At 37.1% G+C, this 21,764-nt stretch overlaps 1 protein-coding gene across 1 annotated transcript in view; it reads right to left on the bottom strand.

Moving 5' to 3' along the window:
• Positions 1-21,215, bottom strand: part of CFAP95 (cilia and flagella associated protein 95) — a gene marked incomplete at both ends in the record, with an annotated part of 52,056 nt that extends 30,841 nt beyond the window's left edge. Inside the window, 2 exon segments of the mRNA XM_084237781.1 lie at positions 3,375-3,483; positions 21,067-21,215. Coding sequence (XP_084093907.1) covers positions 3,375-3,483; positions 21,067-21,215 — 258 coding nt within the window.
• Positions 21,216-21,764: the final 549 nt, after the last annotated feature.

The raw sequence follows: 21,764 nt of genomic DNA, 5'->3' as shown, positions 1-21,764 counted from the left end.
TACTTTTATTCCTGTTCCAAATCCTTAGAAATGACTGGAAAGATATTCACTAGAATAAATAAACCCACAGCTGCAGAAAACAAGGAAAGCATATTCAGTATGCCAAACTTTACACAAAATTCCTGAAACAGGCAGATGTAATTGTACTCATATATAAGGCAATCCAAAGTAGATCCAGAGCCATACTATTAATAGAACAATGGCATCAACTCTAAACTCAGAAATTATGGAGGCAGAAAGCAAGAGGATACCCTACTCAATAGTCCACTATCCCTAAACATCTTTGTAGTAGTGGTTCTCCTAAAAAAAACAACCAAACAAAAACCCTTAAATACATTCCATTTACAAAAATTTCATCCATATGCATTTCAAATACTTAGATCTGAATGCAAGAAGCCTCTACAAGATTACAGTGGTGAAAATATCATTCTAAGTCAATCAAAGGAAAAAAAAACTCTAAACCAATTAAATAAATGATAATTGAATTTCTCAGATCCAGGATAATTATATCCCTTTATATGTTTTTTACTGTCAGTAATTTTTAAATATCTTATTGTCATTGTCTGAAACAGCCTATATTTGAGGCCATTGAATTATCTTTTGTCTATTTATAAAAGATAAAAGAATGGTAGTATACTTTTGTACTATTCGTTTACTTGCCATTTTAAAATCCAAAATGACTGTGATGTCCTTTAGTTCCAAAAATCCCTTGCATTGTTCCATTAGCTGCATAAGAAACATCTGCTTAATAAAAGTACTCAGGTTTTCTTTGTTCCTCACATAGAAGGGGAGTTTTCACCTTCTATGACACAGCATCCAATCCTCTCTATAACTTAATCCTTCTGAGTTTAATGGGATTCAATATGCACCACTTTCTCAGAAGCAGTCTTAAGTGATTGTGGCAGGGTTTATGGTAATGTTATAAGGATCCCTGGGTGAAGAACTTTATAAATGAAGACACAATGGTTAAAAGTATGCCTGAAATTTTCAGCTTGCTTAAACTCACTCTGCTTCAGTTAAGTATCACCTGAATAAAGTCAAAATAAAATACCAAAAAAACACAGTAGTTTAAAATGCTGTTTTTCATTGTTTAATAAGATAATCTAACAAACTCCAGTGGCTTGAATTAGTTTCCTTGTGAATCTACACCTATACCCCCTCTGGCACTACTCATTTCCTGAAGCTGGAGAAGATCATCCAGATTCTGCCAAGAGATGGTCATCTTAAATTCCTTTCACTTGGGAGTTTCACTTTGATGATCTCCACAATGAAGCCAGCTTTGACCCTTTCCCCTAACCCATTTCAGTTCAGTGCCCTTCACAGCACCCTGATCTTCTGCCTGTGGGTATGCAAACTGGTCCAACCACTACGGAAAAGCTGTGCGGAGGTTCCTCAAATTACTAAACATGGATCTACCATATGACCCAGTGATTCCACTACTATAAATCTACCCAAAGGACACAAAAACATTAATTCAAAAGGAAACCCGAACTCCCATGTTTATTGCAGCACTATTCACAATAGCTAAGATATGGAAACAACCTAAATGCCCAAAAACAAATGAATGGATCAAAAAGATGTGGTATATTTACACAATGGAATACTGCAGCAATCAAAAAATAAACCTATGCCATTCACAGCAACATAAATGGAGCTAGAAGGGATTATGCTCAGTAAAATAAGTCAGAGGGGAAAATAAAAATATTGGATGGCTTCATTTATAGGAGGAATATAGGGAAACCAAACAAGGCGTCCAAAAAAAAAAAAAAGAGAGAGAGAGAAAACTTGCAGGCAAACTATAGAGCTGAGGCATGGGGGGGGTGGAAGGGAGAAGGGTCAAAACTGGAGGGAAAAGCACAACGGACTATGGTGATGGATCACAGGTGATGTAGGGATAGGAGATTTATGTGAACTACACCTGAGGGGAGAAATCAAATATTGTACAGAAATGAATGACAATGTAAGAAAATAAAGTTTAATAAATTGGGGGGAAAAAGTACCATTTTAAATCTTTTTACAACTAAGTGATGTTCACATTAGCCTCAGCAGCAGCATTAAGGAAAAGGACACCTTCACTCGAACAGAAATGCAGTTGAACACAAAAAGCTACCACTCAGCAGCAATCTTGCAAACATACAAAAATATGAAAGAAGGCATTTAGGAGAGAAATATGGGATTAGGACTACAAAGCACAAGTGTGGACATAATTTTGGAAACAGTAAAGAGGCTATAGCTAAGATGTAAGAAAGGAATGTCCCCACATATATTCAGTGAGATGTACACAATACCCACAATAGAATAAAAATATAATTAGGTTGATTTTCTGGAAGAAGGATGCAGTGTCAGGAGGTAAAACGGCAACTGGCCTGGGAGAGGAATCTGCAGTTTGGGTTAAGACAGTTTGGAAAAATATTTAACTAGACTTTTGGAACCAGAGGAAAAAACTGGATTTTAATTTTTAATACATGTTCTAACTAACTTTGAACAAGAGATTAAATTCACTTGGTCTGAATTTCTTCATTTATACAATCAGGTTCCGTATGGTACCTACTTGAAGAACTGTTCAGAGGATGAAGTAAGGCACTGCCCATGCAACTGCCTTATGGAACGGTTCTATTGCATCAATAGGATGTAATCATGTAGCAAGCTACCCACCTGGATGGCTAGTTCTTTCTTTTTGCTTAATGGAAATTTCAGGCAAGACCCAGAGCTTTGCATGCCCCTTAATCTCAAGAAGGACATCATTCTAGTTATGAAATTCTCAGACCAGTGAAATAATGAAAATTTCCAGGTATATTATAGTGAAGTTTCTTACCTTCCCAATTCAGTGCAGCTTTAGGTTTGGGAGGCTGCAGTAGGTGTGTAAGGCCATGTTCCACTGCTGTTTACCTTTAGGGTATCTCTCTCCTACTCCCCACATCCCCCACAGGTCCCTCCCAGGTCTGACCGATGGGGACAGGTGGAATGAAAAAACATAGTATGTCACACAAAGTGATCCTCACTCTCTTGATCTGTGCTCATTTCTCCCCACCTGAGATAATAATACATATTTCACATGGTTATCATGAAGGTTGAAGGGGACATTGAGCAAGAACATCGTCCTCACAACAGTAATAATTTCTTAAACCCTTACTATGTGCCAGGTATGGAAGCAAGCACTTAACTTGTTTTCTCTCACTTGATTTCCGCAGTAACCTTAATGAAGTGTATACACATTATAGGTAAGGTCACTGAAGCACACAATGACTAAGCCATCTGGCCAAGTAAGTGACATAGTTAAAAGGGGGGCACTGACAAAGAGTTTCTCCTTTTCTTTTCTGTGTTTTCACTAGGATGAAGATTCTATACTTAAAGAGCTCATAACAAATACTTACTGGGGGTTCCTCAGTTCCAAGTCTACAATATGTTGAACTGCACAGATTTTTTACCTTCTCAGGACCTTCTATGTCATAATCTTTGGGATAAGCTTCTCTGTCATGATGCCTTAAGGAAAAAAAAAATTAGAATCTCTTAAGGGATAGTTTATATTATATTTTTAAGAAAATATCCAATGAGAAATGACTATATTTGTGACATATTTTAATTATAAATGTACTGGATTGAGGGTATCTAAAGTGTATTCCATCTTTTTTTCAAGTAATGCTTAGGCAACATCCTAAAAGCAAATTAGCACATGTTATAAAACTAATAATAGGGCCTCCCGTGGTGGCACAAGCGGTTGAGCGAGGCACTGTGAAGCTGTCCGCAGCCTCTGCAGCGCAGTTTCAATCCCAGCCAGCCGACGAGGGTCCCATATGGCAAGCAGACCTCTCCTGTCTCACTCGCTGCTCCTCTCAGCAGTGTATTTCATCAGTCTGCCTGTTCTGTTCCCCGCTTTGTCTATGGTGAATCCTCTTACCCTCCCACGCATCTGGCCTGTACCCTGGTTCTTGTAGAAAATAAATAAATAAATCTTTTTTTAAAAAAAAAGTGTACTCATTAAAAAAAAAAAACACAACACAACAATGCTTACCCAACACAGCAATTAATCAGACTCCAAAGATGTTATCTAATTTAATAATGTAGTTACTGAAAATAAATTCTAAATAAGACAAGGTAATATCTTAGAAATGCAACTTGTCACTTAAGAAATTTTTCTATCATGAATTGTAATTACAAGTTTTTTTTCAAAATGAGAGAGAAGTATTTGCTCATATGAATTTATAACAAATGCCTCTTGCTTCTAAAGAGGGTCTAGAACTTAACAGTAAACATACTCTAGAAAAGAAAAACAGTTCTTAAAATATATAGAGAGAAGGGGAAAATATTTCAATTATCTTGACTAAAAGGGTCATTAGACATAATAATAGAAGAGGGGTTGAGAAATAAGGAAGGAATAAAATGAAGTGTTTTCATAAAACTTTCTTGTAAAGATAAAGGAAGCTGAATTTGAGAACTCCCAAATGGGACCATATTATTAAAGGATACAGTTTAGGATTATGTAAAATACACTGAGGTACCCAAGAATTCATCCATCCATCCATCCATTGAGCAAATATCTTTAAGTACTCCATGCGAAGTATTTTGCTAGGTACAGGGTATATGATGGGAGCAAACCTGATGTAGTCCCTGCTTTCAGTTGTTTACAATATGAAGATGTGCAAGTTGAACAAGAAAACCTCCAGTTTGGTTAGTGTGAGCACAAGAGTGGGTAAGCAAGATACCATCCACTAACCTGGATGGAGTTTTGCTCTCCTTGCTACCCACACTTAGTTACAACTTGCCATGACTTTTCATTGCAATAAAAATTCTTTATGAGGAAAAAATAAAGTAAAATTTACAATGTCTCTGGAACAATAACTTTCAAGTTTTTAAAACATAACCTCAAGCAAAAAAAAGTTACATCTTAGTCCAGAAAAATGCATATGTGTTTCCATGTATAAAATTGGAAACAAAATTTTATAAAACACTATTTATCCTTGCATATTTTCCATTATCTGATTTTTTTTTCTTCAATGCTGCTATCAACCTGCTAAATTGAGTTCACAATGCATTAATGTGTCAGGATCACAGTTGGAAAATTACCACTCCTAGACCAGTGTTTATCTGGTAGGGTGAGAGGGTCAATTTACCTGCACTCATAAGGTCTGGAGACATTTTAATGGTTGCATCTGGGTTCTAATAGGTAGAGGACAGTCATGCTACTAAACATCCTATGATTATGGGGTGACAGTCCCCTCAAAACAAAAACAAAATATCTGGCTTAAAAAGTTGTAAGTGCTAAGGTTGAGAAAACTCTAAAGAATAGTTGTGTATCAGACTGTTAGATCAGTGGTTTCTAAACCTAAGCATTTCACAGCACAACAAAACATTCCTCCCACCAAATTTGTAAGACCAAAATAAAATTGCCAAATTTTTACCTTGACAGGAACATTAAAAATACCATAGTTATCTGTCACTCTTAAGATGACTTCTAACACCAGAGGAGTAAAAACAACCTCAGAGTCCTTTAAATCAAATAAATCTAGCTACCTGAAAAATCTTGCTACATTGTTTTTCCAGTTTGTACATCACCTTTAGTAGACCAAACTGGTCTACAAACTGGTTTTCACATATATTTCCCCATTCATGAATGAAACAGCAGCTAATCAGCAGTCATTTCAAGGTCAGAGCAGCTTGAATACAGGTATTCTGTGCTACTGACTGAAAGAAGAGCTGTGTCTTTGATGACAGGCATGTAGGTCGAGGTTGACATCTTTGTTGGGAGGAGGAGCCACAGGGTTTCCTGCCAGCAGAACTGCAAGCAACCTAGTTTGTGCTCAAGACTTTATTCTATTAAGAACAGAGCTGATTGCTATGGCTATTTCTTTATGTAAGACATCCTTAATTAAAAGAAATGAAACATGCTTTCTTTTTAGAGGAAAGAGTATAAATATGAAAAGAGAATTAGGAATGGGTTGAGGACCAACAAGATCAGATTTGTCAACTGAATAAAAAGGACCTTGTAACCAAGATCCTGTTGTCAAAATGTCACTTGGACTTTATTAAAGAGCATTAGTGGTCAATAAAATCCAGTAGGGTAAAGACCAGTGTGAGTAGGTCCACTCTTTACGTATTTGGTAGGTACATGATTTTCTGCCACCTTCCCTACTATCAATTGAACTGTCTAGCACCTGTCCTTCCTATCTCCTGAAGTCCCAAGTCATGTCTTGTTAGGAGGACCTTCTGGGTCTGTTGCTGGGGCCCTTTGGGAGCTTGAGTTTCCTCCTGTGAGAGTTGGATGATTCCATATCAATTCAGATTTGTAAGCCCCCTTAAGAAAACAAATGCAAATTCCTGAGTGACTTACAGGTTTTAAACAAACTCAAGTGCAGACCATACTCAGGGAGGGAACTGCAGCTCCCTTCAGACTATCCTAAGTCATAGCTAATGGCCCAGTTCCCAGTGGAGGAGAGGGTGCAGTTAGGCCATAGAATTCTCTTTGTAGGACCAAGTTACACTTTAAGGTTTCAAGTGGAATTTACAAAGAAATGATATCGTTTTTGTTTGTTTGCTTATAGAAACAAAAGTTTATTAAGGAGAAAAGGAACACAAATAAAGTAGGACTCCAAGGCCAATGGAACCAGACCAGGGAGGGGCAAGGAAACCCATGAAATGATCTCTTTATTACAGCACTGCCTTTCACATTGTTTCATAATTATTCATCAATGAATCTGCCTTCATATTAGATCAAAAATTATTTTTTATTCATCTTTGTGATCTCAGTGCCTAGGATACTATAACACACTGGAAATGCGGTTTGATTGAATGAATGTTACATTTTGTTACTGTCACCTTAATATAAATGCTAAAAGCAAATGCTTTCAAATGTGTCCATAAAAAAGGAGTATCACGGTTCACTCTTCAGAAGCACACACAAAGAGGGGATGATTATATGCATATAGAGATGCTAGTCCTTTGCAACAAAAACTTGTCTCCAAAGGAATCATAAATCTACTTGTTGGATGGGAAGACTCTCCACATACATATGCATAACACTGATTGCAAAGGGGGTTTGAATTTAAGCCATATCTGACATGAAAACAATGAAAATCCAAGTTGAATTCCAGCTTCTGTTGACTTGACAAGAGACACATTTTCTTTGTGGACTTCAAAGATGTTAAGATCATTTAGTTAAGACTCTAGATGGCAGAATATATTAATTTTAATTTTAGAATTATTAATGTAGTTTACAGCTACTCTGTCAGCCATTATATTTTTCTGATGTAAATCTAATCCAAGTGAGAAGAGAAATATACCTTTCCTATTTGGTTTTGTAATAATCTGCTATCTAGGATTTTAAAAGAAAATTACCCCTGAGAGTCAGCTATATTTCTTGACACATTAGAAGCATAAAACCAATAGAATCAAAGGCTGCAAAGAAACATTTGACAATTCTCTTTAAAGATTTCATGGGTAAATGATTTATATGCCAAGGTAATGTTGCTTGGTGGCATATTCATCAAACTGACAAATGAAGACTTTTAGATGTATTTGCAGAGTCATAAAGAAATTCTACATCCTTGGAAGAAATGGTGACATTCCTGACTTATGAAGAGTTTGTTTTCAATGTGTCTCAGGCTATATGTGATTTGTGCTTCCATAACTATGAAACCACAGAATGTGAAGCCTAAATTTCACTCAAAAGAAAACCATATGATAAGAGAGATAAATTGAGTAATTTTATTCATAATATATATTGAGTGGCACTGTAAATAAAACCCATCATCATTTTTAATTTTCTTAATAGAAATTTTTCAAAAACAAGTGGCCCCATGGAGAATATTTGAGAGAAAACAAAAGAATACTGCAGTGGGAGTCTATGTCTATCTTAACTGTATAAATGTTAAATAAATGCTGTCTGTCTGATTAATGGTCAAACACATGACTTGGAAAAGTGCTGAAGGGGCAGCATGTAATAAATAGAGTGGTTATAATTCATCAGCCCACCTGAGACACTTTTAGAGGGAATTGAAGGGAGACTAGGAGCAGTGAAAACAGGACTGTCCCAATCAAGTCAAGAGCAGCGCATGTTCTGTTACCATTTCAACAATTGGAGATCCATTACCTTCAAATCCTAGAATACTTCTTTTTTAAAAAATTACATTTAATTATATTTAATTGAGATACTACTGGATATCCCTATCAGGTATTACCACTGTAGTGTACCCACCACCAAATCACCCATATTCCACCACCAGAGTCCATTCTTCTTTGTTTTTAATCCCTTCCCCAGTCCTTCCTCTCTCTGAGTGCTTCTGTTCTGTAGTCAGCTTTCAAGGGTTAGTTTTTTAAGCTTGTTTTTATCTGAGTCTTAGTTTAGTTACTCTATAGTCCACATATTAGTGATTGGTATTTATTTTTCTCCTTCTAAGTTATTTCACTTAACATTATCCCTTGCAGATCCATCCATGCTGTCACAAATGGCATTAGTTTTTCTTTTTTTGATCCATTGTGTATATATACCACATCGTCTTTACTCATCTTTTTTTTTGGGCACTTAGGTTGTTTCCATAATTTAGGTATAATAAATATTAGTGCAATGAACATTGGAGTGCAATTTTCCTTTCAAATTAGTGTTTTTTAATTTTCTAGATACCTAGGAGTAGAATTACTGGGCCATATGGCAGATGCACTTTAATGTTTTGTGACACATTCACACTGCTTTCCATTTGGGGCTAGTCCAGTTTGCATTCCCACCAGCAGTGTAGGAGTGTTCCCTTCTTTCCATATCCTCACCAGCACTTGTTATTTCTGGTCTTTTCAATATGGGCCATTCTCACAGGTATTAGATGGTATCTCATTTCATTGTGGTCTTTATTTGCATTTCCCTAACAATAAGTTATGGTGAACATTTTTTCATATGCTTGTTTGCAGTTTATATGTATTCTTTAAAGACGTGTTTGTTTAGTTCTTTTAGTTTGGTTCTTTTAGTTTCTTTTAGATTGGGTTGTGTTGTTTCTGTAGAGTTTATGAGTTCTTTGTATATCTTTGACATCAGACTCTTGTCAGATGTATGGTGTGCAAATATTTTCTCCCATTCAGTAGGATGTTTTTTCATTTCAGTTATGGCTTCTTTCACCATGCAGCAAGTTTTTTAGTTTGATTGTAGTCCAAGTTGTTTATGTTCTCTTTTGAAATTCCTAGGATACTTTTTAGTGTTTCTTTAATCCTACCTCCAGAAACAGATTATATCGACTGGCCAAAGACACTGGGTGATGGAACCATAGGACTAAAGAGAGATAGAGTTTTAAAAGTATATCATATGTTAGTAATCTCTGTAATCAAGCATCTCTGGCATGAGAAGCATGAAGACCAATTTGCCTCTTTCAAAAATAAAAGCAAACACATAATTACCTGTGAAAGCTCCTATGCATAAGGTCTTAATATTCTGGTTTAAATAATTTGAAAAATATCATGAGTATATCATGTGAGCTTAAGACCCATTTTAGTTCACACTGCCTTGAATCCATAAGCAATGCATATTGAGTAGATAAGTGTCTTTGGTTTCAAAGCATTTCATTCATTCACATTAGAAACAAATGGACAAGTCTTTCTTCACGAACAGACTCTAGAGTTAATGGTCTTTCATTATGAACATAGCTGTTGAATGAGCATTTTCCCCTTTTCATCCAAGGAATCATTCAAAAGCAGCAAAGAAAATGGAAAAGTAAAAAACAAACTAGATTTTTGGCAAAATCAGAAGTCACAATTCCAAAATTAGTACTGAAAGCAGTGAAGATCCAGGGAGAGACAAATGGAAAGGGCTGAGAGATGATCCTGTAGTGAGAAAGCTCAGTAATGATATTGCCCAGAGAGGGGAACTATCAGAGTGTCAACAAAATTATAGTCTCCTGGTTATGCAGATAAACCCTCTCATTGAAAACTATGGAACATGATAAAATACACAACTTTCTTAAATCTAAGTATTTAAAAGCTTAAAATCTAATGGAGAATTTCCAAGCCAATTTTTGGACAAAAGTTTGTACCCAAAGGGGTAAGAGGGATTTCAAAATTCCAAATCTACTGATACCTTAAGGGTGTTTGCCAACATTGCACATGGACAATGGTTTCAGGGTTAGGGGGATGAAAGGCTAGACCAAGAGATGAACTAGGGGGTATGTTTTACAAGAAAGTCTTCCATGTGTAATAGACTTTGTGCTCAATAACACAATTTCTCCTTATTTCCTAGGAATATAGGAGATTAAAATTCTCAGCTCCCTTGCAGTTAGTGGGGCCATTTGAATGAATCTGGGTAATAAAATAAATATGAGCCAGGCCTCCATGGTGGTGCAGAGGTTAAAGACAGCGCTATGAAGCTGTTACCAGCCACTATAGCATGAATTCGATCCCCAGCTGGCCAGGGAGCAACCCACATGGCGCAGCAGACCTCTCCTGTCTCGCCTGCTGCTCCCCTCAGCAGTATATTCAGTACATCTGTCGGTTCTGCTCCCCACTCTGTCTCTGGTGGATATTCTCACTTCCTGCACCTCTGGCTTACACCCCAGTTCTTACATGCATAAATAAATATATCTTGGATGGTATCACTCTTAGAAGGAATTTAGAAATCCTAAATAAGGGACCAGGAAAAAGACTAATTATAATAAAGAAAAAATCAAAATCAACAAGTAACTATAAACCAGACACACACTATGGGGGGCAGGGGGGAGGGAGAAGATGGATTAGGGCCAAAATAAGGGGGGTGGGAATTGTATGGGGAATATAACCAAAATGAAAATGCATACATTGTGCAAAAATGAAAAATGATTTAAGAATTATATAAAATAAAATAAAATATTAAAAAAAAGAAAAAAATGAGCAAAAATGTGTTGCTTCAGGGCTCAGACAGTGAAAGTTCTCAACTCTTTCCTCCCCTGCAAGAGCAACTGATGCTAAAGACTCAGTGAGTGACTCTGAGCCCCACATTATCTATGTGAAGGAAAGCCCATCTGCCACCAAAAATCTATGACATACTTTGTGTGAGCAGGAAACAAATCTTTATGTGTTAAGCCACTGCGATTTTTGGAGTTGTGTGTTATCATAGTTTATGTTCTAGTCTATTCTAACATAGAAATTCATACAGGAAGTGAAGAGAGTACTATTATAACAAAAATCTAAAAGACAGGGATTGGTTTAGAGACCAGGCAGAAGACAACAAGAAAACTGATACCAAAGGTTAAAAAAGCCAAACATTTGATAGCCAGAGTAGGTAAAAAAAGTCTACTTGGGAAGATTGGCAGAGACTGGAAAATAGTTCATCAGTTCTGTGTGTGAATTTTTATTTGTTGTTTTGCGAAGGTGGTGGGGTGTTGATGGGAACTGGCTATCTTACAAGATTATAAATAGAAGATTTCAGAATGTGGACCATTGTAATTCTCGAAAAGTCAACAACTTTTATATCCCAAACAGTAAGAGAAAACTGAGAAAGACTGAGTCAAAGTCCATTAAAGTTCAGTCTTGCAGCAAAAGTCATCCTATTGTTAGATCTTTCCAGTAAATTAAGTTGCACTGGGGCAAATATCTGCTTAGAGCTAGCCAAAGAGAAATATCTAGAGATTGTGATTTCTATAACTACAACAATTTCAAAGTGACATTCAAGGTGGTGAGAGGAGAAAACAATAAAAATTCCTAGTCTGAGAACTATGTCTAGAAAGAAATGAGAGGAAGGTTAGCAACTAACTGAATGAAATAAATAGGAAACTAAATTTTTGAGAACTGTATTTCCAAATATAATAGAAACCCTCATTTGAAAATAAATATTTAAATATTGTTCAATATTTAAAGTATCATTTGACCTCCAACACTTTGGGGAAGAGGAAATGAACTGAGAAAGCCAACCATCTTGAATGTTGATTCAAGAGAGTATATTCTACAATACACATTGCAGGTGTGGCCAAAAGAATAATTGTAAAGATCACATATAAAGCCAAGGAATATAAAGAGCAATGGCAAATATACAGACATTGATGTCTATAGATAGTATACATCTATAAGATTTCCTCCTTCCTAAGGGCAGAATGTGTGTCTCATTCATTGTCATATCCCAGGCCCAGCTGAGTACCTAACACAGCAATGGCCCAATAAATAATTTTTTTAAAGAAATGTCATTCAAAACAGAGCTCTTCATTTAGAAAAATAGTGATTTTTTTTAAAAGCTCATTTAGGGGCCTCTCTGGTGGCACAAGGGGTTTAAGTCTCAGCACTACCAAGCTATTGGCAGCCACTGTGGCCTGAAATCAATCCCTAGCCAGGAAGCTAACCCACATGGTGCAGCAGAACTCTCCTGTCTCACCCGCTGCTCCTCTCAGTGGTGAATTTCAGTAGATACACCAGCAGAGTATTCTGCTCCCCACTCTGTCTCTGGTAAAATCCTATCAATCCCCCTAGCACCTCTGGCCTACACCCCAGCTCTTGTATGCATAAATAAAATAATCTTAAAAAAAAAAAAAGCTGATTTAATGCTCCTGGCTCCTAGCTGAGCATCTCTGTTTTTCTAAGTGTTTAAAAAATTTTGACAAAACTCATACATTTTAATTTCAAAATATTCTTCCTGCCACTTTTTATAAAAGGAGTCTAAATTCTTTGTAATATATAAATATCATATTAATTCTTTCATTTGATTGAATTTAGAACAATCTGATTGGGGAGCTAATATTTTACAGAAGAAACATCATCATTTTCCTGTCAATTAGTTTGCTTTTTTAATGTATCAAACTTAGTTAAATCAAAATAAAGAAAATCCAGTGTGATGAATAAAGTGTGACTGTGTTTCAAAATAAAAGGAAACACTAGTAAAATATTAGTGTTTATCAAAAAACAGTGATACAATGTTAAAATTTATTCAAAAATAACTTTTTCAAAGCACCATAAACTACGTTCATATAATCTCTACACAGAGATTATATTTGTTTTCTGCCAGTTACATATAAGATCAGTTTTTTTAAAAACTGTATTTGGTATATACCGGTTGGGATGTATATGCTGTATTTGGTATATGCTGGGTGGGAGTTTAAAGTAAAAATAATTAGCTAACATAAGAAATTCTCAACATGTTAATCAGTTATATTCTAAATTTTTGCTATAAAATTGGGTACTTGGCATTTTGTATTCATTTTCCACACTAATATCCTTGTATAGCCATAGTAGATAGCAGGCATCCATAGAACAGAATGTGATATAGTAGAGATATATAGTATTACCAATCCAGGATGTCTTCTTTCTCCTGGGTATGTCCACCCTTTCCCATGGCTATTGAGAAATATTACCATATTTCTATATAACTTTTCACAGTCAAAGTAACCCAAGGGGATACTTGACCAAGGGATGAGCATCTACCCTGGGCTGTTTTATTATTTTAATTCAGAACTGAAAATACCTTACAACCAACCTTTCTTTGTGAGATGAAGATATAAAGTATATGTTCTAGAACTGCAGCAATCATATTTCCTATAGTCTTCAACGAAGAGACAAAGCAAACACACAAAAAGGAGGAGAAAGGAAAAATAAAGTGAGACCTGTTGTATCTCTTGTTCCCAAAGGCATTTCTGCCTTTCTTTTTACCTGTAGTCTCTTGCTTCTTTGGGCTAGTGCAAGTTGAATGGGCAACTCAAAGAAGTTTAACAATACTAATTCCAGTGTTAATAAAAACCCTGAGCGTGAGTATACCAGTGCCCATTGACTGAACCTCTCCTTACCAAAATGTCACTAAGCCCACATTCTTCTCATATCCACTCTCCATGCCTCCCACATCCTTACTTAGAACATTAATAAGAGAAAGAAAGCTTGGTGAAAAAGTGCTTATATTTATCTTTGAAAGGAAAGACCACAGAAGCATGAGAAGGAGGAGGGGGCTCTGATGTTCCTTTGGCTAGTGTGGGACATGTTTTCAATGGTACGGGGCTTTGTGTCAGGTGAGAGACTTGTACACAGCAATAATCTTTCTAATCCAAGTGCATCCATACAGAGAAATGCCTGTTCTGTAATGCCTACCTTAAAAGGATTCATTTTGCAAGCAAAACTGTTTCATTTTGGCCAAAGTCAATTAAGTTGAGCAAAATCTCATACAAAGGTCAAGGCACAACAATTCTATAACTACTGCTTTTCAGAAAAGGAATTTGATTGAATTTCCTAAAAGAGAATAGCATTGAAAGAAAAAATACAATCAGAATAAAAGGTTAGAGTCACCTGGATTTCATCTTGAAAAACAGAAAATAGGTGCTTTCCACCCCTATCCCCAAACTACTACATTCAAAAGCAGTTGTGGGTGTGTGCGTATGTTGAGGAACAAGACTGTAGGACTAGATTAAAAATAACCATCGCGTAGGATCTACCATTATAGAACACAGACAAGAATGAAAGGGTGGTTAAACCAAACGAATGTGAATAGCATCACCCTTTTTCCCCAACATAAACTAGCAATTAAAAAGATATTTTAAAAAGACTCATAATAAACCATTAAGAGTGACTCAGACTATGAGAGAGATGAAGTATTGTGTCTAAATTCTGATCAGAGAATGTTTGGGGAAAAGCTATAGAAAAGGATATCAAAATTTTTGAGTATTTTTTCTTTATTTTTATTGTAAAAAAATCACCACCCATTATGGAAAATGTAGAAATGGAAAAAAAAGAAAAAAAGGAAAAGATCAAATAATTCATAAATCTATCACTTAGTAATATATTCTATTATATGGTGAATATCATCCTTTAGGTCTTTTTTCAACATATATAAACATAATGTTTAACAAAAGAGAGCCCATTACACTGTACTTTTCTCTTTTTTATTTATAGTGAGACTATACTTTCAGATATTAATCTTTGCACTTTTCTTTATTGAATTCCCTTTAAAATAACCAGCCACCTTTGCTTTGAGAAGTATTAGTACTTTTTTTGCTAGAAGTATGAAGAAAAATACAGCATTGCTGATTAATTTATGTCTATCAAAATGGAGTTTTTGGGTCATGAGAGAAATATTTTTGTTGAAATTCAGGCATTGTAGGGCCTCCCCCATGGAGCAGCAGTTGAGCGCTGGGTTGCGAAGCTGCCCGCAGCCTCTGCAGCGCTGGTTCGATCCCCGGCTGCTCCCCGGCCACCAGAAGAGGGTCCCACATGGCGCGCAGACCTCTCCTGCCACCCGCTGCTCCCCTCAGCAGTGTACTTTGGTCCTTCTGCCTGCTCTGCTCCCCGCTCTGGCTCTGGTGAGTTCTCTCACCCTCCCGCGCTTCTGACTGTACCCAGTGCTTGTATAAATAAATAAATAAATAAACAAATCTTTAAAAAAAAAAAGAAAAAAAAAGAAATTCAGGCATTGTTGAGAAGTAAAAGGTTGTCTAAATTTCCAAAGCTTCCATAAACAAGTCCCAGAAGCTACTATATATATAACACAGGAACAGCAATCTTGTAATTTATCTTTTAAAGCAGGACACTTTAGAAAGTTAAAGAAGTGCCATTAATAAGTCTCAGACCAATGTGAATAAACTATCCTATACACACCCAGCATATATTCACCCTTACTAAGAGGCATTGATGGGAGCAGAGCTTAGTGTCCATGGATCAACTGCTGGGAAGCCATAAGGAATCCCTACCTCAGTGGTTGGGGGTGGCCAACACTTCATGGGAATTTGCCATGCCATAAAGAGCCAGAGGAACTGAGTCTTTAAGCAGAGATTTTAGGTCCTCAACAAGTTGATTGGACTAATCACAAATTCACAGCTGGACAAAGTATGAAATGAGCTAGAACAAGGACCCACACATAGATTATAGGACCTCACTTCCCCACCACCAAAATACCACATAACCTCAGTCCCTCACAGATGGAGAGTGAGCACTATTCTGAGACTATTTTAACTTTGAATCAGCTATTTAAACTAAAAAAGATAGAAATACCCTAAAATAGGCATGTTTCAAGCTTTCTCCAGTAACCAACTATGAAAAAAGTTCATGAAAATCAACTTTACAAAATGTTATTATGCATCTGTGTTGTATGCAAATTTCTAGCTGCTGCTCACTAGAAAGCAGTGACACTGGTCTACTATTACCTCATCTTAATGGATTCACAATATTATAAGGTTAGAGACTTTTTTCTTTTTTAATATGAGTTAGGAAATAAAAATGCCTCTCTAAATTATAAATATTAGTTCCTATATAACTCAAAATCCTTACTACCTGTCAGTTCCTGGTAAGTCGCTGCAAATAGAAAGAACACAAGTATAGCTCCTACTTTTATATTCTCTGTTATTCTGACCAGAAGTCAAATGTGTTAGACCCTTCCTCTAAGTTCACTTACACTGAGGCAAACAGACATGCTTCAGTGTCTTCTTGTTGCTTTAGGAGCATGGCTGTGAAAATCAATACTGGCTTTACTATAGATTTGTGCTATCCTGCAGTTCTTACCTCAGGATCTTTATAAAGTATAAAATATAAAGTGCTGGTCTGCAGTGCCTTTTTGTTTGTGTGGTTTTTCTACCTGCTCATTTCCCTGATAAGCACTGACCACCCACTGTATCCTTAACCCTTGTCCTGAGATTTTCCCTTTTTACTTCTAAGAGGCTTCAGCAACAAGTGCTGGTAAAGGTATGGAGAAAAAGCAGTCATATTAAACTTTTGGTGGTAATGTGGTCTAGTCCAGACCCTATTGAAAGCTGTGCCGAGGTTCCTCAAAAGACTGAAAATGGGTCTGCCATACAATTCAGCAATCCCACTCCTACATATCTACCCAAAGAACACAAAAACACTAAGTAGAAAGGAAGCTTGCACTCACGTTTATTGCAGCACTGTTTACAATAGTTAAGATATGGAAACAAACTAAGTGCCCAAAAAGGTGAATAGATCAAGAAGATGTGGTATATATACACAATGGAATACTACTCAGCCATCAAAAAGATGAAAAAGATCATGCCATCTGTGGCAACATGGATGGAGCTGGAAGGGATTATGCTAAGCAAAATAAGCCAGAAGAAGGATTAATACTGGACAGTGTCACTTATTTGTGGAAGATGGAGAAATTGAACAAAGGTCAGACAAAGAAATTTTAAAACAAACGATTGAAAACTGACCATAGTTCTTCAGTATCAAAGAGGGAAGGGGAGGAAGGAATAGGGGGTGGGGGAGGAAAGAGCACAATGCATTATGATGGAGGACATGGGTGTGTTGGTGGTGGGAGAGCTATGGTGACCACACCCGAGGGGAGAAATCCTATGTTGTCAAAATTTTAACATGGGTAAAACAAGGGTACCTCTAATTAAAAACAAACCAAACTTATTTAAATGTGCACAAAATAAGAGTACGTTTTCAACTGAAAGTGTGAACTATTAAAGGGAGGAAAGGCTTCTATGTATTTCAATAAAGAGGCAGACTGTGGCATATAAACTAAGAGGTATTCCCTTCCTCTTTGGCTTTGTGTCCTGGGTTTTGAGGTTGTTGGAGAAGGGGGAAGATTAGGTTGCTGGGAGAACATCTGTGTAACTCTAGCTTGGTCTTCAGAAGGACTCAAAATATTCCAGGTTAGTTCCCAAGACAACTGTCTATTGAATGTAGAAACAATAGTACAGCAAATTAGAAAATTCATCTCTATTTTCTTTTTAAGTGCAATGTAATGATATTCTGGTGCCTTGAAACTGGGTTCTCCTTAGACTCTTGAGTGCCTGAAATACATATGAACTCCCTGTTGAAATAGCACAGGAGGGTCTAAGTCTGAAGAGTGTCCCAGAAAGCTCTTTAGTTTCTATCTTCCTCGCAAATGATTTTGTATAAAGATCTTTAACACTGTGAAGTTCCCTTTCCAAAATTAGCACTTTTATTTTTCTTTCTCATCTCTTTCTGTTTTTTTCCTATGATGAGATTCAGTATGGAGGACAGCAAAATGCCCAGACTCTTTGTTTTAGGGCTTAAGGAGAGAAAAATAATTGAAATTACAATTAAATAAAATTAACCTGAGCCCTTAAAACTCTAAATGTCACCATGGAAACCAGAGCATGAAATGTCTCCATGGAGATTTGAATTAATTTTTTGCTTTAAATTGTCATCACTCATTACCAGATGACAACTTTGCCAAGGAAGAGATGAGTAAAAACAAATAAACAAATAAGTAAAAATATAAGAACTAGACTTACACCGGAGAATTTGTTCAGGGAAAGTCTAACTGTTCTGGTTCATAGAATTTCATTATTCCAGTGAATGGCAAGATATCCCAAAGAATATTTTGACTTGATTCAGAATTTTTTTAATATTATTTTTGTATAGGTGTGGAGGTAAGAGGATTCACCATAGACAGAGTGGGAAGCAGAACAGATGGATCTACTGAAATGCACTATTGAGGGGAGCAGGGGGTGAGACATGCAAGGTCTCCTGCACCATGTGTGGGTTAGCTCCCTGGCATGATTGACCTCAGGCCATAGAGGTGATAGCACTGAGACTTAACTCCTAGGCCACCAGGGAGGCCCTTGATTCAGAATTTCTAGTGGAACCATCTTATGGTACCATAGATACTTTAGGATTGAATAGAGAAAGATAATGTCTAGAAGAGTCTCTCACTCAGAAACATCAAGGTGTGATGAAGCTGATATAGTTCTCAATCTCCCACTCCAGCTTCAGAGAAAAGATGATTCCTTGGTAATGGACCAGAGATACTTCTAACAACTATTTTGGGTAATCAGACTGGTATTATATGCTACATAAAGAGAAAGACAGGTATCACCCAAATGTTTAAACTACTGGGTTGTTGGAAAAGTCATGATATATTTTTTTCAGAAAGAGCTGTGAGTATTGACTTGGGCAAGAAATAAATTCTAGGATGTAGGTGAATTCTCAAATTCATAATCCATGAACAATGAGGATCAATTGTATTTGCCAAATTACACATATTCCCTGTAGTGCTATTTCCTACTTCATTGTACTTGCCTTTTCTCTTTTGTATACCTATGGAGCTCCTATTCTTCCCTTGAAACACACACACATACACATACACACACAAACACACACCTCCTTCTCCTGCCTCCACTTTATACAAATCAGAGTATACTGAATTTTTTGACATTCTCTTTTATTGATCTACAGAATTCCTTGAGATCAATGACAGTGTGTGTGCATGTGTGTGTGTGTATATCTTCTTTTCTGTGCATGTTATGTGCCAGGTTATGCTAAAAAAAAACTGTTTCACATACAATACCTTGTTTAATCTTACAGCAATCCTATTTAGCAGTTGTAAAACATATCTAGAGCAGTCATCATTTAACACATCACATAGCTACAGAGTTGATACCCAAACTTTTAAACTCTGTTATCCTAAATAAATAACATTAGCTACCATATATTGTTGACTGCTGACTATGTGCCAGGCTAAATGCTTTATTCAAATTATCATCTCTGTGTCTCCAACATGGAGCAAAGTGCACGGCACGTGCACATGGATTGCATTTAATTCTTCCTCTTCCCAAACCTTCTTTTTAAAACCAATAGCATGAAAACTCTCTCCAGAATGGCTTTCAGTTTTATACCACCCTTTTCCTCTACCAAGTTCCTCATCTCCTCATTTATGCTCTTCTGTGGTTTTGCCATTGATGTCTACAATATCCACATGGCAACTTCCAAAGCAATAGTGCCAAAGAAAGTAGAAGCAATGTCTGCTTGAAAATGGTCTCACTCTTCAATTTCTAGTATATTCATATTATTTACATTTACATTATGACCTAAATACTTATGGAGTAAATATTTTCGCTTAAGGGTATGAGTAAACACTGTATGGGATTTAAAGAGAGTTTTCTGTTTCCCAATGTACTTTTAGGTGCTAAATCTATATAACCTCACACTGAGTTCAAACTATTCTGAGTCAATTTTAGAAAGGAAAAGTAGAAGTAAGGAGTGGACTTCTAGAAAAGTGTGTAGACGATAGAAATTTTGTAAGACAGAAGCTTCAGGGCTCACATATATTACACAAATAAATGACATCAAATAGTAGGCTTAGTCTTAGGGTAAGAGTCAAAATCATCCGTTTTCAAAGACAAAAGTATAAATGGGACCAGAATAGAGACTTCATTTCTCTCCTTCTTCCCCAGAATCATCCAAATACTCTAAAAATAATTGTCAACAGTATAGCGAAGAAAACTGACCAAGAGGAAAACATTTTAAATGCCCTACAAGTCTCCATTTTTCTCCCAGTTTTATGTCATAGTTTTGCTATCGGTGACTGCATTATTTAACAAAACAGAATCTCTATGGGAATTCAAAGCCCAGGGTCTAAGGGAGAGGAGATAAATCAAATGCCCCTTGGGGTCAGGCAAGAACTTACATGAGTGAAATTACCGAAAGAGAACTCTCATCTTAAGGTCTCATCATTTAGCTCAAGTACATTCAGTTGCCCGAAGGAATAAAAACTTCTGTTGACAGGCATTTCAACTTTTCAAGAGAAGATGCAATCCTGGATTTTTATCTGAAATCTCCTGGTTTGCCCACTGAGATAATAGTTGGCTATCTCTGGCCAGAAAAGTCCCTAGTAGCATAGGATTTGTTTAGGAACCTTTTCCAAGTCACTCAGTGTGCCCCACTGCCCCACCCTCCACAAGAAATGGAAGCCCCAGTGACCATTCTCTGAACAAACATCTTCTTGCTGTTCCCCTTCCTTTTAGGACTAAATACTTATCTCAGAGATGTGATCTTTAGGCCTCTGCAAATACCCTCCACTCTGTCCTCCTCCATATGGGTGGATCTATGATCTCGGTGGCCAGGTTACTGGCTGCAGCAGGTCTTAGTGTCAGCTTGAGAGATGCTGTTGGAGGGTTCTCCTATCTCCTTACTGTTTCAACTTTTTCACTCCCACCCTCTCTATCTCTTTGAAATGTTTCCTTTTCATTTTTCTCTCTCGTCTCCTATCCCACTTCTCTCATCTTTTTTCTTACTTCTTTTCCCCCTTCTTGCTCTGCTTTCCCTTTTTCTCATTCTCTTCTGCTTATTCTCTGCTCGCTACCTTTTCCCTCATATTACTCCCCTTTCCTCTACTTCCCTATCTCTTTCCTTCTCCCTCTCCCAGCTCCCAGGAACTGCGGAGAGCTCTCTCACCAGGAAGACACCAACACAGGCTTCGAGTATTTCTTGTGATGGGAACGAAGGGTCAGGGAGCCCTTACGCTCCAGTAAGTCGGTAGGTCCAAGCTCAAGCCAGTATTGATTACTGCTGCACCATTCTTGGCAGCTGTCATAATTCTCCATGGCGGCTTTCCAGGTAAAGATCTCAGAGGATTTCCCTCTGCACTTGTGCTGCTCCAGCTGCCAACACTAACCAAGATTCTGCGTCTCTCATCTCCTTAGCAACCCAGGGCGGGGTTAATGGAGAGGGCGGGCCAATAGAGGGTGTAACCCTCAATTGGCGTGGTTTCCTAGACAGTGTTAATTATGAATTCGAAAGAAAATACACTTCCCAGAATGCAATGAGGAGATGACAGAACTAAGCAGGTGCCAGGAGGGAGAGATGCATCCTGGGATCTGTAGTTTTTTCCCTTCTAATGCGCAAAGTGATTGGGAAGAATTAAACGGAAACTTGGTTCACCTAAGGCCTAAGGAGAACGGGGGCCTGTTCTAGCAGGCTTCCTTGAGGACCTAGAGGACCTTGCTATCCATCATCTGTTGTCATCATTCCTTCTGCGTACAAGTTATTTAAGTTTGACTGAAAGGGTACAAAATAACATTCCTCAAATCCTAAAATAGTCACTTCTATACAGCTTTCCTACCTGAGATAGGGATAGAGGGGAATCATTCATT

The sequence above is a fragment of the Talpa europaea genome (assembly GCF_964194135.1).
Source record: "Talpa europaea genome assembly, chromosome: 7".
In the NCBI taxonomy this organism is placed as follows: Eukaryota; Metazoa; Chordata; class Mammalia; order Eulipotyphla; family Talpidae; genus Talpa; species Talpa europaea.
The sequence above is the reverse complement of the archived record's forward strand: the minus strand, read 5'-3'. Positions and strand labels throughout refer to the sequence as shown.